General features: G+C 34.5%; 1 protein-coding gene across 1 annotated transcript; it reads left to right on the top strand.

Annotated features, from left to right (window-relative positions):
* The first annotated feature begins 1010 nt into the window (after positions 1-1010).
* Positions 1011-3351, top strand: LOC143570136 (peroxidase 12-like). The gene is made up of 3 exons (XM_077055871.1): positions 1011-1349; positions 1481-1675; positions 2568-3351. The coding sequence occupies exons 1-3, from the start codon at positions 1098-1100 to the stop codon at positions 3201-3203; spliced, it is 1083 nt and encodes a 360-aa protein (XP_076911986.1). The 5' UTR covers positions 1011-1097; the 3' UTR covers positions 3204-3351.
* The last annotated feature ends 14687 nt before the right edge of the window (positions 3352-18038 follow it).

Raw genomic sequence — 18038 nt, forward strand, 5'->3', positions numbered from 1 at the left:
CAAGAAGACCTAGAACAACTTGAATGGAGTAGTTTGCTTTGCTTACACAACTTGCTGTTATTTAAACTACGAAAGTCTATTTTATTTGCATATGACCACCTTTTCATTGGTCATATTCTCACCTACCTAATGTTTATAAAATAATAGTCATTGAAAAAAAGCTATTCAAACCAAGGCATGCATATCCACTTTTCTTGAACCGTTCTTTAGTTCTTACTTCTAACCTAGTAACCTTAATTTTGTCATATCAAAACATTAACACATGTGATTAAACCTAAAAGAAGAGTGTAGTTTCATCTAATTTTGAAGTCAATTTTTTAACGCCTATCATAATTCCAATCTACTCCAACCTAAATTTACTCCAAGTCTCAAATGAGGCTCTAACTCAATACCTCTTGGATGAGGGAATACACTTTTAACGTTCGCTACTAGGCCACTTGGTTGTCATTTTTAAGCCGTTTACTTTCTTACTTCAAAACATTAAATGGTTTTTAAGTAAAATTAACATGTTAAAGTATATATCTAAAATCAACAGTTTTTAATTAAATAACATTAATGTTTTTAGATTAGGTGTTATGGGCGCCAAAGACCCTCCACCTTGAATGTTAACATTGGCCAAACCATTATTACTCTAAACACATATATATAGGTGCCAAACAAGTAAATGCTCCCTTGGGCGCTAGTGCATTATCGACTCCAAATGGTGGAGGCAGCTATAAATCAAACCAATCACAATTCCTAACTCACGTTTTTATAAAATAGAAAAGTTAAAATAATTATTATGTTTTCAATTATACCATTACACGACGGTTAGATAATACCCCCCTTTAACTACGCGACGATTAGTGAATGCCCTTCCATAACACTCAGTCCTAATCCAATAATTTGCTAGCTAGGCTTGTTTGTCATATTAACTTAACTCATCCATTTAAATCTTACACCGTAAACAAAAAGTTATCAAAATACTACCAAGCCGCCACACTTTGCAAAACATTGTCTTGGTCAATGCACTATTTCCCTATAAGTATTCTTCCGATATTTGCTTTTCAACCACACCACCTTCTTCTTGTCCTTCAATAACTCAAATTCTTTCATCCATGGCAGCTTCTTCTTCTTCAACCTCTTTGTTTTTGGTCTTCTCTACACTCTTAATCTTCTCCACTCTTCTTTACGTATCGGAAGCCGATTACTCGGCACCGATTGTCAAAGGATTATCATGGGATTATCACCATAAAACATGCACAAAAGTCGAAAAAATTGTTCGAAAACATCTTAAGAAAGTGTTTAAGAAGGATATCGGTCAAGCCGCAGGCTTGCTTCGACTTCACTTCCACGATTGCTTTGTTCAGGTACAACTTAATTATGCTCATTATGGTTAATAGTTACAATTTATAAAGCAATATGTAATCATCATATATAGGCATGTGCTTGTTTAGTTGTTTTGTATTATAAGTGCTTATGTTTTATTTGGTGCATGTAGGGTTGTGATGGTTCTGTGCTGCTTGATGGATCTCATGGTGGTCCAAGTGAACAAACCGCGCCTCCTAACCAAAGTCTAAGAAAAGAGGCATTCGACATCATCGAAGAACTACGAGACCTAGTACATAGAGAATGCGGGAGAATTGTTTCTTGTTCTGATATTGTTGCTCTTGCAGCTCGTGATGCTGTTCATCTGGTACATATTTTACCTCTAAATTTATTGGATCCCTAAGTTTTTCACTAAAATCATTCTTTGTTGTTTTTTCTAAACCCATTTGGTGTTCCGGTCTTGTAAATTTTCTATTTACATGTGTTAAAACTTTTAATAATGAAGTAACAAAATGAAAATATATGAAATCGATTTATTATTTACTAATTATGTTTTTGACATTTAACTTGAAGTTGGAGATATAGTAAAGAAAAAATTCACTTAACAATATTTTATAATTATTGTAGGTAATATAAAACTAAAAATCATTAGAAACAAACTAGATTTATTTATTTTTATTTAGTTCACTTAATTTTAAAATTAAACATCAATAAGAAAATATCCATAAGATTATATACCTAAAAAATACTCCTTCCGTTCCATTATAAGTATCCTAGTTTGAATTTTCAAGTCTTTCTTATTTAACTTTGACCGACAATATTTTTGTTTGTATTATATAATACTTGATGTAAAATATATGAATGGATTGGGTTTTAAATGTATTTTACATTGATATAATTTTCATCAAGTATTATATGACACGAATAAAAATATTTACGGTCAATATTGTAAAAGAAATACATGAAAAGTCAAACTATGACACTTATAATAAGACGGGGGAGTAATACGGAGCACCTAACCAAAGTTGAATCATTTTTAAAGAGAAGAATATTTGAGTGACTTTAATAAAGTACTGGCAAAAATCTTTAACCTAAGTTGAGTACTATTCAGTGTTCGGTAATACCTTTTCTCTTCTAACCCACATGTTTTACAAAAGTTATTTAATGGTTTGTTTATTTATTTGACGATTTATTTTATTTAACGATTTGTTGAAAAACAAAATAACCTTGTTTTATTGTTCGTTCTTATGTTATTATAGTCAGGTGGACCGAAATATGATGTTCCATTAGGCAGAAAAGATGGTTTATCATTTGCCACTGAAAACGCAACACTAGCCAACCTTCCAGCACCAACAAGCAACGCCTCCACCATCCTCTCCGCCCTCGCCGCCAAAAACCTCACCCCAACAGACGTGGTGGCCCTCTCGGGCGGCCACACTATCGGTATCAGCCACTGCTCATCTTTCGCCGAACGCCTCTATCCCACCCAAGACCCCACTATGGAAAAAACATTTGCTCATGGACTCAAAGAGGTTTGTCCCACCAACACCACCAATGCCACCACTATCATGGACATATACTCTCCCAACAAGTTTGATAATAAGTACTTTGTGGATTTAATGAACCGACAAGGGCTTTTTACCTCGGATCAAGATTTGTATACTCATGAAGTGACTAGACCAATTGTGGAGAGTTTTGCACATGATGAGAAGTTGTTTTTTGATAAGTTTGTGGATGCTATGATCAAAATGGGACAAATGGAAGTCTTGACGGGTGGAAAAGGAGAAATCCGTGCACATTGTTCGATTAGGAATCCGGATAACAAGGGGTACTTCTCTTATTTGGCTGAAGAAGAGGATGAGTCTTATCTTGAGACAAGGGCGGAATTGCGTTGATGCGCAATATGAACTATCGAGATCGTTTGCTTTAGCTTGTCATGGTGCACATTTTCAATATAATAAGGGTTTAATGTGGTTTGGAAATGTATGTTTGTGTTTGTGTATACCTTTTTGTTCAAAACAGTATGGTAACTATATCTTGTGACATGTTTTGTTGATTTTTACTTTGTATTCGTGTTGTTTTACTTTTAGATTCAAATGCAAACTATATATTTTTGGTTTATTATTAAATATTATTAATCTGATCACTAAACATATATAGATTAGCTTGACAAAATAATGTCAATTTCCTGCAGTATAACTATTATTTTTTCTTCTGTTGATAACCAAGATGTCAGCTGAATCATGCATAGATCCCTATCGTACAATAAGGAAAACTTTATTGTGCATTTTAGTTTTTCCTCGACGACTAGTTCTTGTTTTATGTATCTTAATCTCAAAACCATACATGCGTACCCCCATCATATCATCATATATTGGCTAAATATTCTTAAGGTTGAAGATCGATAAAAATATGTTTAAAGGTTTTTGTTTTTATACATATGAGAACATGTTATCAAAAAACTCACATGACCCATCAACCCTACTAATCAGTGAGATTAAATATACCGTAGCATGCGTTACACAAGTGACCTTCAAAAGAGGAATAATGCATGTGTGCTTGTTGCATTTTATGCTTGGTGGAAAATGTTGGTGGTAATGAAATACGAAATTCAAATGAACATGAACAACATCTATACACAAATGTTTCCTGATATTAATTACACTGAATTTCATATTTCAAATTAACAACTACAAATACTTATCCCACAATCCATAGTTATACACAAACAAATAGCGAGTACTTAACTAAGAAGACAATTAAGTGATTAATCATAAATACCATCAGCTACCAGTGACTTTAACCAAATATGACATATTACATAATTTTACATATATTAATGTACTATACTAAATTAAATTTAACTTCTAATACTTCCACTTAAAATTTAGTTCAAGAAAGATGTTCATATTCTTTTAACTTCGTATCAACCTTCATTTTCATCTTTGACCCATTCTTCTATCCTGACTGTTTCCGGACCTCCGACCTCTACCTTGGGCCACCTCCGAAGTCTTCTTGATTGTGTTTTCTTTTTCCCATTTAATATGATTTCAACTCCAATTGTTTTAGATCGAATTTGATTTTAGGTTTGCTAGTTTCTAATAAATTGATTTTAGATATATATCAACTTTGACAATTTAGGGTCAGATTTATCAACCTTCTTACAAAAGCAGTGCCCGGGTTTTTCACTCAACTCAGGAGTTAGGATGACTCAAAACCAACAGTTACGAAAATAATACACGGTTTTTTTTTTATCACGGATCTTATAATCAAAACCAGTTGTTACTTACAAAAACAATAAACATGTTTTTCAGTTTCTGAGATAATCAAAACCAATTGTTTGTAATGACAACAATGCACGTGTTTTTCAGTCAAAAGCGGATCAAAACCAACCACTCTAATGACAACGGTACACGGGGTTGTTTTTTTTCACTTTCTCATCCGTCAGTTACATGTAATCCGTTTATGGAGACCTAGAAGTCGATTCCCACCTTATTATTGATATTACATGGATGGAACTTGATTAGGAAATGCATGCATGGGAGCCATTGTTCTTGACGTTGATGAAGGCTTAAGGGTGTGTGGGTGTTTGAAAGAAGTGAAGGCCGATATTATGGAGGAAAGAGGAAGGGATATTTTTCAGGGAAATTGTAGTCTAGTGTTTGACAAGAAATATGGCATCAAGCAGTGGCGGTTTTAGATATAAATTTCAAAGAGTATGTTTAAAAAATGATTTTTTTTCGTATTTTATACAATGTAAACGAAACAAAAGTAGAAACATAATTATAAATATAATTAAACACACGGGTGCAAATTTCTCCTCTTCGATTTTTGAAAGCTTGAAATCGAGTCATTAAACCCTTTTTTTGTACTTTATCAAATGTTTCTCATTCGACTCCACAAATTAAAGCATTGTTCAAATACTTATCACCCATTTGTTTGTGCAAACCCGTATTGATAAACTTCATTTAATAAAAGCATATTTCAGCGGTTGCAGTTCCCGTCGGTAAAACCAATGCTAGCTTTAATATTTGATAAACTAAAGGAAAAATGGTGTGATTTCTGGTTTCCACCATTAAACGAATAAGGTCACATATTCCACCAAATCTTGCAAATTTATCATTTTCCTTTAAAGTGTGATAAAAGCTCGTACGATTACCTGAAATACATCATCTTTCTTCATTACTAAAATAATTTGAATATAACTCCGAAAATGCCATATCTTAGATATATCAAACTTGGAAAATGAATCTCATAGATTCAGACCGGACATATTTTCTAACAAACCGTTTAAGACCTCACTGAATCTATTTCGAAATTCTTGAATTTGTATATTTAAAACCGTATTAAAAACTTCAACCTCAAAATGATGATTTTGTTGAGCTTGTTTCCATTTGATGTTTCTCGTTCAAACAAAAGAAAAAAAAGATAATGAGTTTTTATTTGCTTTTGGCTATAAACGTTTTTTATTAGGCTTTATTTTATTTAAACTTTTAAAAAATGAAAATTTTGTGAGCATATTTATGTTTGCGTATGTTTCTGTTTGATGTTTCATATTCAAACAAAAGAAAAAAGATGAATTGTTTTTATTTGCTTTGAGCTATAAATTTTGTTTGGGCTTAATTTAATTTAAACTTTTAAATTGGTTGGGATTCAAACAGATAGGGTTAACGTAATATTTTTTAGGGGGTAACGAAATACGAAAATTAACCCTAAATGAAAAAATTTACACTACCAATGAAAAGTTGAGGGGTAGCCTCCATGGAGGCTGCCCCTAGTTATACACTACATCCGCCACTGGCATCAGGGCCGACTCTAAGAGCGCGAAAAATATTATGGGCCGAAGACTTAAAATTATCTTGGGTCTCAGTAAAATGACTATTTTGTTGAGTTTAAACAATTTAATTTTTAAATTGACACAATTGGTTATGATTTCGGTTGTGTGAAAACATTTTGTATAAACTTAGACTTAAACATGTCTCAAATAAGACTCAACCCCACAACTTTTGGTTATGAGTCATAATTGAGTTTACACATTAAATACACATATATTTTTTCATAAAAAACATATAAATTTCTTTTTAAAAAGAAATCGGACCTAGCAGGATGTCTGGTCGGGGGCTGTCGACAACCCAGTTGGCCTTGTATGGCATCTGGTTAAGATAATGAAATAAATCTTGTAATATGGATAAGATAACTAAATTACATGTACCATACCGTATTGAACAATCCTAATACCGAAAATGAGTGAAGCCTTATAATGAACCCTGTAACTATTTTTTCAGTTTAGTGTCATCGGTATCAATGTCATTGAAAATACCAAACCAAATAGGTCGTTACCGAAGATATCAAAAACGAGTACCATTACTGGTATCAGTATCAATTGTGTTCGATTGGTACTGGCTCTTACAATATAAAGTGATGGCATACGACAAAAAAGTGCTCGTCTCTATCTTGTAAACCGCTTCTAAACTTTTTTGACAACAAGTGTTAGTGCACGGTTTTGTCTTCTCGAGTCTTTGTAATTTATCGGTTGTAATTTATTATTATTATAATGTAAGGGGTATTTATGTAAATTCACCTAGTTCGTTATATATAGGCTAAATCGTTAAGGATGTTTAACGAATGGACAGTAATTCGTTATGCATGTTTCCCATTCGTCATGGAATTTTGACGAATGGGGGTATAACGAATCACTGATTCGTTATACTTTCCTTTAAGTTTATGTAAGTTAACGAATGGAGCCAATTCATTACGTGTTGTGTAATGAATTGGGTTCCATCGTCCATATAAGGTTGATTAGCCTTAGAGTAATTTAAGTATTGATTATATATTATACCAAACCTCTGTCCATTCTCTCTATCGTTCAATACTTCGTTATTAGTATTATTACTATTATCAATTACTATTATATATATAACTAGAACATATCAATTAACTATATCCGTAGCTTAATCAATCTAATACGTTTATGGATTGTTTAAGATCTAAGTTTATAAGGTATTCACAAGTGGTATCAGAGCTTTCTGGTGCTAGATTGCTCTTAGTTTATGGTAAATTGATACGAAATTAAGGTTTATTGGTTAATTATCGGTTTATTATAAGTTTGATCGATTTTGGTTGAATTATCCTTTGGATTTGATAATTATGGTTTGAATTTGGGTTGAATTGGTTTCGGTGTGGATTGTGAAGGATTTGTGTGGATTGGATTAAGTTATTGTGTTTGATTGTGTTGAATTCGGATTGGATATGAGGTTGTGTGATTTGATTGGAAATTGGTATTCAATTAGTCGGTTTAAGGTATACGGAATAGGCAGATTGTGTTCGCGAGTGAATTACGAGCATAGTGAGCCTTGATTTGGTCAAACGAGCATAGTGAGCCTTGATTTGGTCAAATCGGTGCTATATTGAGTGTGTAATCCATAATTGTATTTTGGGTTTTGGCAAGTTTTGGATGTGGAGAATTTCCAGATTTCTGGAAAAATGAGTTTGAAGATTTGAAGGTTTGAAGATTGCCTTGATTCGTCACCTCTAATTCGTTATACACGTGCCTTAATCCGTTATCAATCTCTAACTGATTCGTGCCACGTGTTAAATTTGTTAAAATTGAATAACAACCTAGCTCGTTATTCACTGTAGCTAATTCGTGCTCATTGATTCGTCTTTGATTCGTAGATTCGTCATTGATTCGTTCCTCATTCGTTACACTTAATTCGTTACTGGTTCCTTAAGATACTGTTCTTGATTCGTCATCCAGACTTCATTTAATTCGTTAAGATTACCGTTCCTAATTCTTCATCCATACATCACTTAACTCATTAAGATCACTGTTCTTGATTCGTTACTGAAGTTTCACTTTTAACCCTAAAGTTTGAATTTTTGTTAAATTTGAACTTTTTAATTAAAATGGCTGGTTTTTATGCATTGGCATCTCAGAACGTACTGATGCAACAAATGTTGCATCTCGATGCGGAAATTGGATCTCATTCAAAATGTCCTCGTTTGATGAAGTTTAGTGACTTTGCCAAATGGGAACCACGTTTTCGAGTACATCTTGGTTTTGTGCATCCTGATTGTTCTCATTGTCTTGATGAAGTTTATACAGTTCCAATGATTGGTAGTGAAACTATGGGTTTTACCCCAAAGGCCTTTTCTCAATACTCGCAGGAGGAAAAGAAAGCGTTAGAGATTGAGACTAAAGCTTATTCAACTCTGACTATGGCTTTACCCGATAACATATTTCATCAAGTTGGAAGTATTAAGATATGTGCTTCATTGTTTCAACACATTAACATGAGAAGTATGAGAAACACAAAAGAGAGCAAGAAAGTGATGTTGAAGTTTCAATTTCGAAACTTTAACTTATTAAAGGGTGAGACTGTTGAAGAGATTCTTACTCGTTTTAACCATTTGATAGCAGAAATGAACAAATTGAAGATAGAACCTTCTGAATTTGACAAGATCGATACAGTCAAGAATGCTTTACCGGGTTCATACTCAACATTCCTGATGGTGTTGAAAGAAAATAATTATTTCAAGAATGAAGATCTAATGGCTTCAGAATTCATGCAAAAAGTAGAAGCTAGAGAATATGATATGAAATGTCAGAAATCTTCAAAAGAAATTCAAAATTCATCTTTTTATGGAGGTAGTATGCCATTAAGTAGCATTGCAACTCCCATTACTGCATTTCTTACTTAGAGTACAAACAAGGGATCATCAACTTATAGTGATCCTAATGTATGCTTTATGGCATCTGGATTCACTGATAATTCTATAGGTTCTGGAGCATCTGCTACTGCAAATCACTTTTCTGCACCACCACACGTGAACATGAAAGAAGCTGAACACTTTTCTGCACCACCACAAGTGAACATGAAAGAAGCTGAACTGAATTTTGCTATTCTGTGTGCTTTCATGACCTCGTATGAGAATTTGGTTGGTAGTAAGATTTCCACTAGTGAGCTAACTGATGAAGACTATGACCAAATCGATCCAGATGATTTGGAACTTACGAATCTTAAGTGGAACATGGCAATGATTGTGAGAAAAGTGAAGAAATTAATGCAAAGAACTGGTAAATCTACCATCTTTGAACAAGAGAGTTGGTTTTGATAAATTAAAAGTCAAGTGCTACAACTGTCAAGAATTTGGCCATTTTGCCAAAGAGTGTGATAAGCCAAAGAAAGAGTATAATGGACCGCGAAGCCAAAATAGAAGTGTGAAAAAGGGTAATGATGTTGCTTTTAAGCCTTCTGGTGGTAAACCTTCTGCTTCGGGATCACCAGCTCTTTTTTCTGCTGTTAAAGGGACTGATTGGACCCAAAGATTGTTGTGCAACGATAATTAAGCGAACATGGCTATGTTCGAGATGAATGAAAGATTTCAAGACGCTAGTGGGAACGAGCTGTCATCTGACAATGACACATAATCAGATTTTGATGATTCGTGTCACATGCAACCAACTTCTTCCGCATTCATGGCAAAGATTGACAAGGTTAGTTCTTCTACTTCTTCTGCTAAATTATCTGCAAATGTGCCTTATGTTGATTGTGAAACTGTTAAGCCTAGGTTGGAATCACTGAAAGAGCATAATGACCTATTGGTAAAAGAAATTGCTTCAATTAAGGATACATATAAACAATCACTAGAATCACAAATGAGATCTAGGGAGAAAATAGAAGCATTGTCTATTAGTAACCATGACTTGAAAGCTGAATTGTCTGTCAAAATGACAATCAACGATCAACAATTTCAAGAGATTTTAAAACATCGAACTAAGATAATAGAACTTGAGAATGAGGTTCTTGATTTGAAAAGCAAGTTGGGCAAGTTTCGAAACCCATCGTTTTTGCTAAATGAAATTATTGAAGTGACTGGTAAGCAAAAAGATTCAAAGAAATGTGTAGGTTTTGTTGAAGTACCACCACCATTTCATAATGATTATACTGCAAGTCCTTTTGTGGGAAAAAAGGAAGTGGTTGTTAATGAGCCTGCTGTTGAGATAAAACCTAAAGTGGTTAAAAATGACAATTTGAATGCCCAATCTTCATCTCAAAAACCTATTGAAAGTAACAAAATCTTTGTTGAAAATGCTGAGAAGGTAATCACTAAGAGTGTATTTGAACCTGAAGTAATACACAAAAACTAGGATATTCCAAGTTCAAATCACATTTTATGTGAACCTCATGAATTTGAGGAGGCTGTGTATGGTTCAAATGCATCTCAAGTGAAAAAGGAGAAACCGGTTAAGGCTAAGAAATCAGAAAGCCAAAGATTTCTAATGAGGATGTGATGCGTTTTGTCAATCCTGTTGCTTCTAAGCCATCTACTGGACGAGTATTTAAGTTGAAAGGGATAAGCAAAATCTTCACTAAGAAAAAAATTCCGCTTAATCTAATCAAGCCTAAATTGATTGAAAGCGTCTTTTAAAATGAAACTTTTAAGATTCAAGACCTTGAACATAAGTTTGTGAAATCCAAGACATCAAATGTAATAGATCCTTTAATAAAAGCCAAACAATTTTTAAAATCTACTAAGAACGTTCAATTTGTTAAATCAAATGGAACTGAAACTTTAATGCAGCGGTAAAACGATAACGGAGATCGGATCACGTTGATTCAGCGAATTCCCGTGATGATCTTCCAAAAACCCCCAAAACCCACCCAAAGGTCAGGGAAAGTGAAGAGAAAAATAATTATTATCAAATTCAAGTCTAACTTTTCAGATTACATTACCAGCATATAAAAAGACTTCCAAATACAAAATGGGCCCTAAAAAGGCCAAGGGCCAAACACAAACCCAAAATGAAAAATGCAAAAACTGACAAAAAAACATAAAAAAAGCCCATAACTTTATTTATGAGGAGTTTTTGGGCTTCGGACAGGGGCCACAATGTGCTCATCTTCTCAAGCTTTGATTTGACTGGTAATGGGCTTGAAACAGAGCTTCGTGGGCCAAGTTATGCCCATTTTCGTGGGGCACCTTTGGAAGCACGATCCCGGGCCTCCAAATATATCATGGCACGTTCTTCAATGCTTGGGCCTCCATCACACTTTACAGAGTTTTTCAAACTGTTCAAACCTTGATTTCTACATGAAAAAGAAATCTGTGACATTTGATGACTTGGAGAAAGGTCTCATTGCTGGTGTTTTTCATCAACCTTCTGTTGCACAAGTTTCTACTAAATCTCAACGTGAGCGTGTTGACATGATAACGTGTTTTCTCTGTGGTGAACAAGGTCACGTAGTCAGAAATTGCGGACTGAAGAAATCACAAAATCTTCATCCATTTATCAAGGAACAATCCAAACCTGTTCCTGTGATTAAGGAGATTTTGAAAAGACCGATGTCTTTTGATGATGAAACACATATTATGTTTTCTAATGTGAATCCTCGCAAGGTGGTTCATGTTAATGAAAATACAAGTAATTTAAAGTCCAAATTTGTTCCCATGGAACCTATTTGCAAGAATGTGAATACGAATGTAGTTCAAGCTGCATACTTAAGACGAAAGTCGAAACGACTTGTGACTTATTCACAAGTAGCTAAACCACGTTTGGATTCACTAAACATTAAAACTTCAAGTGAAACTCAAGAGGTGCCCAAGACTGACGCCTGGGCTGCCTTTTTGAACTGATCATTTTTCATTCGTGTGCAGAGTTCATCCAAGATTGTTTCTAGTGAAAACTGGATAATGGATAGTGGATGCGCTCGTCATATTACCGGCAACATTAACCTCTTAACTAATGTCAAGAATATACAAGGAGGGTATGTAGCATTTGCGGGTAATTCGGGTGGGATGATCACTAAGGAAGGAGATGTGTCAAATGGGTGCATTACTTTCGGAAAAATTAATTATTGTGACAAAGTAGATCACAATTTGTTGAGTGTGTCACAAATCTGTGATAAGAAATACACAACCGTATTTAATGATATGGAGTGCATAATACTGAAACCGGGATACATCATTCCCGAAGATATGGTAGTTATGCTATCTCCTCGATCAAACGATATTTATGTTTTAAATATGACTTCTAAGGTATCTACTTCTGTAGAAACGTGTTTTGTCTCTAAAGCAACAGAGAAAGACTCGGTTCTGTGGCATATTCACGTTAGGAATATGAATTATCTTAGGGCTAATGACTTGGTTGATGGTGTTTCCTTGAAACATTTTTAATTAACTGACCACTGTGTTGCTTGTAAAATGGGCAAACAGAAAAAGAAGTCACACCCTTCTAAGTTAATCAATACCATTTATACTCCACTGGAACGACTTCATATGGATTTGTTTGGTCCTATGAATCGTGCGAGTATTGCTGGCGATTGGTATTGTTTAGTTGTCACTGATGACTATTCAAGATATTCATGTATTATTTATGAGTTCGAAAGAGCAAACACCTATTCTGGTTCAAAATCTAATCACGAAGATCGAATCACTGTATAAATTAAAAGTGAAACGTATTCGAAGTGATAACGGTACGGAGTTCAAAAATCATGTGTTGGATTTATTTTACATTCAAAAAAGAATTCATCGAGAATACAATGCTCCATATATACCACAACAGAATGGTGTTGCAGAAAGAAAGAATAGAACACTGATTGAAGCGGCACGAACAATGCTCGCAGATTCTAAGCTTCCTATTCAATTCTGGAACGAGGCTGTGATTAATGCTTGCCAGTGTTTTGAAATCCGGACCGGACCGGGACCCGCTTTAAACACCGGTCCGATTCAGTTATTTAACCCGTTTTCTAAAAACCCGGCTGGTTTTTACGGGTGACGGTTGGACCAGACCCGGTGAACCGATAAATTGCTTTTTCTAACCCCAATCGTTCAATAACGTTGCTATCTGCCTTCATTCCCATCCAGCCGGAGCCACAGGAGGGTCCCTGACCCTCTGGCGAGGCTACTTACTTCTACGACGGGTCTATAGCTCTGAATCATTCGTTTACTTTGACCATCTCAAAGCATCATCTGTAAATATGAGGAAGAAAATAACCTAATGTTTAGAAAGAAGGAAGAAGTATTCATGTTTTTCTTGTCAGCGCAAGAAGATGCTCATGTAGGTTAGAAAGGAAAAGGAAGAATAAGATGATGACCTAATGTTTGAAATAAGTATAGGGTTTTTTTAATATTAGTCCATAGGCCCATTATTAAAGCTGGATGATAAAGTAAAAATTAAAAGTTAAGAAAAAATAGGAAAAAACAAGAAAATGTGAACCACATAGTATAAGAAGATTAATTAACAAAAATAGTGAAACTTAATATAATCTGTCCATTTCGCTAGTATATCTTTTATTAAGTTTTAATAGGCTCATGGATTTCTTTTTTTAACACTTGTATGTCATATTTTTATTGTATATAAAAACACTTTAAAATTATATATATATATATATATATATATATATATGACTTCATCCGGGTCAATGTCGGTCCGACCTGTGACCCGGTAAGGCGTCCGGGTCAACGTCCGGTCCGGGTTTGAAAACATTGATGCTTGCTACATGCTTAATCGTATTTTGACTGTGAAGAAGCTTCAAAAGACAAGTTATGAACTTCTGAACAAGAGAAAACTTAATTTAAAGTACTTTGAGCCATTTGGGTGTCCTTGTACTATGTTGAAGAAAGATGCGGGAAAATTAAAAGAAAAAGCGCTCGAAGGTTATTTCTTAGGTTACACATCACCTAAGAAACGTGTATTTAACTTTACTTCGGGTTGTGTAGAGGAGTAGTACCATGTTGATTGTCAACGATACACTACTCCTCCAGCTGGTAAAGGACCTGATTGGATGTTTGACTATGAGAGTTTATTTAACTCATTCACTCAAATAGTTGACCAACCAGATGAGGACTTGGTACGTGCTTATTTAGAAGATCAATTCTTACCTCCAAGATCTTCTGGTTCTAACTATGATGAAGCTCCACAAGATGATTTTCCTGATACATCTGATGTGATTTCTACCTCGTCGGATGATGGTCATTTTGTTGATTCCTCCTCGGCTACATTTCCAGAAACACGTGAGATTGGTGTGTCATATCATGATGCTAAGGAGAATCTGACTAATTTAACTGATAATGTTGTTGTGTCAGAGAATCCTACACTTTAGATTCATATTTATCATCCACAGGACAACGTCATTGGTGATCTTGATGTAGGTGTGCAAACACGTCATCAAGTTGCTACTTCGAATGATGCATGTGCGTATGCCAATATGCACACATCCGGAATCATGAATCTCGCAAAATACACTTGTTCTCTATATCAAGTGGAACCAACAAATATGTTCGTATGGAACTTGAGGATCCATCTTGGGTAGAAGCGATGCGAGAAGAATTGCAGCAGTTTCATCGACTGGGTGTATGGGATCTCATTGACAAGCCCGTTAGAGTTAAGAAACCAATTCCTACTAAATGGGTATTTAAGTGCAAGAAAGACGATCGTGGGGTTATCGTCAGAAAAGAAGCAAGATTAGTTGCTCAAGGTTTTCATCATCAAGAAGACATAGACTACACGGAAGTATATGCTCCAGTTGCTCGATTGGGGGCGATACGAATATTTTTGGCTTATGCGGCTTTCAAAAACATTAAGGTTTATCAAATGGATGTCAAGACTGCATTTCTCAATGGGAAAGTTCATGAAGAAGAGTTTGTTTTGCAGCCTCCTAGTTTTGAAGATCCATATTATCCGGACCGTGTTTACCGATTGAACAAGGCCCTTTATGGTCTACACCAAGCCCCGAGAGCTTGGTACGGAACACTTGCTGACCATCTTACCGATAATGGCTTCAAGCAAGGAACTATGGAATGCACTCTCTTTTACAAGAATGTTGGTGATGATTTGCTCCTCGTCCAAATATACGTCGATGACATCATATTTGGTTCAACAAACGACAAGCTATGTAAGGAATTTGAGAAGTCGATGCAGACGAAGTTTGAAATGAGCTCGATGGGGGAGATGAATTTCTTCTTAGGGTTGTAGGTTCATCAATCTGACACGGGAATCTTCATTCATCAAATGAAATATGTGAACGATGTCTTGAGCCGATTCAAGATAACTGCCGGAAAAATCCCTTCAACGCCTCTTCCTGTGGGTCACAATTTGTCACCGGACGAATTGGAGGACACTGTAGATCCTACCCTTTACTAAGCGATAATAGGTTCATTAATGTATTTAACTGCTTCTCGTCCTAACATAATGTTTGCAGTTTGTTTATGTTCCAGGAACCAATCAAGTCCTGAGTGACTCATCTGGCGATGGTTAAACGTATACTTCACTATCTGAGGGGAAATCCTGACACCGGATTATGGTATCCCAAGGATGATAGTTTTGAATTCACTGCGTTTTTCGATTCGGATTGTGGAGGATACAAGATCAATTTTAAATCGACACAGCACGCTGTCGGCTTGTTTCCAGGCAGTGTAAGAAGCAGACACCGGTCTCCACTTCAACTGCAGAAGCAGAGTGTGTGGCAGCCTCGAGTTGCTGTGCACGGGTTCTTTGGATCCAACACCACTTGCGGGATTACGGTTTGAAGTTTCTTTCTACTTCTATCTTTATTGATAACTCTGCTGCTATAAGTATCACCAAAAATCCTATGCAACACTCAAAGACTAAGCATATCGAAATTCGATATCATTCTATACGGGATTGCTTTGAAAATAAATTAATTAATATTGAGAAAGTGCACACTGATTTCCAAAAAGGCCGATCTGCTTACCAAGGCATTTGACAAAATGTGTTTTAACTATTTGCTTTGTTTAAATGGATAAAAAACTCTTGCTGAGATCCTTATACAAGGATAATTATCTTTATTTTTCTTTTGTTTTATTTTTCATTCATTTATTTTATGTTTTGGGTTTTGGGGGTGAAAATGAAAAATTATTGCGATTTTGTTTGTATAGAGAAAACCAAAAACATTGAAAAATTTAAAAAAAAAATCAAAAATATTGTGATTTTTGTCTAAAATATTTTGAGAAACCAAAAACATTAAAAATTGGAAAAGTCAAAAAGATTGTGTTTTTGTTTGTGTAGAAAAATCTGAAAAGACAAAAAGATTGTGTTTTTGCATGTACAGAGAATAACCAAAAAGATTTATGTTTTTCGCTCAAAAAGATTGTGCTTTTCGCTTAAAATTATGTCAATTACTCGGATTTGAAGGACATAAACGTGTATATGTTTGGTCCTGGTATTTACTTGTAAATGTTCGGGATAGTTATTTACCTGATAATAGAAAGTAGTTGGGGCGACTGTTGTGCGTTTTTATTTAATTCTCTCGCTGAAAATTATGTCGGTTATTTAAGTTTTTGGAACATGCTTGCATGTTTTGGTCCTGTTATCTACTTGTAGATTGATAGGATATCCATTAATCTATAGACTGAAAGTCACTAGGGCGATTGAATTTATTTTTATGCTCCTCAAAAATGAGTTTTAAAGCAAAAAGAGAAAATGATAGTACATTGATCATCTGGTCACATATCCATAAAGAAATAAGCTTAAAGCCAAGTGCTTAATTGCATTGGTGCATTGATATGTCTTAAACAAGTTGTTATGGTAAAGTATGTGATATAAACATAAAGAAACGCCAAATTGAAAGAAGTGTTAGTTTCTTCCAAAACACTCGGTAATGATGGCAGAATTGTAATAGCCTATCATACTCAAGCCTTATGTTTGTCTGATCACCAAAAACAAAGAGTTTGAAGAAAAAGCTTTCGGGTTCTGGATACTGTGAGTCTTTATGCGGCTTAATCATCTGGGTATTCATAAGCATGAATATTTCAAAAGCTTTTAGAGCAAACCCAAAGTTATTAAACTTAATCACTGTTGTACATCATACAAATTGAATTACTAACTTGATCAACATCCGCTGTTAGTCATACATTGTTCATCCCTTGCATGCGTCTTAATAACAATAAGAAACGGACCCCATGGGACACAATGTATATAAGCCTACAGATGGACTCATGCATACTCACTCACAGTAAAAGAATCTTGGTGCATCAAACAAAGATATCTATAAAAAATTCTAAATTTTGATCGGCAGCATAATGGTTTAAGTCAAGTTGGGGTGATACGGTAAAAATTAAATTAAGCTTGAACCGAGATTAGAGGCTGATAGTTTCTGATATTCTGTGCTTTAATTGAATATTTCATCAAATCACAAAAATACTTGAAAGTTTGTTATAAGATTTAAGTGGACAACAATATCAATAACTAAATTAACGTCAGTCATAATAACGCTGAAATATTAAACTGCGATGGAAGGACAATTTGGTCACTATGATTCTCTGTTTAACTCACAGAAACATGTAATGCTTTCGTAAAACATTCAAAAATACAAAAATATTTTGTTTTCTACTTTATTTTTGATTTTCGGGTTTAAGTGTAAATATTATAAAAGAAAAAGAAAAATTCCAAAAAGATTTTCATTTTTTATTCATTTAAATATTATTTAATTCATTTTTAAGTTATGTGTTTTTGAACAAAAAACACGTTAAGGTATTTCATCTTACTCAGTTGGGTAAGATTTGTAAGGTAAAGTTCATCGGGACACGGGTTTCGATGCATTATTTAATTTATTATTTAATTCTTTATTTAATTTCTTTAAATTTAAATTGAAAAAGATTTTAAAAGGATTTTCATTTTAAATTATTGGCCATTCATTATCTGTCTGGATAACGAATGAGGGTCATTTTGATAACGAATTAATCTAATTTGTTATCCTTAATTCGCT

Source organism: Bidens hawaiensis, unplaced genomic scaffold (assembly GCF_021521415.1).
Source record: "Bidens hawaiensis isolate Kalapana, Puna unplaced genomic scaffold, B.hawaiensis_p1.1 tig00024828_1, whole genome shotgun sequence".
NCBI lineage: Eukaryota > Viridiplantae > Streptophyta > Magnoliopsida > Asterales > Asteraceae > Bidens > Bidens hawaiensis.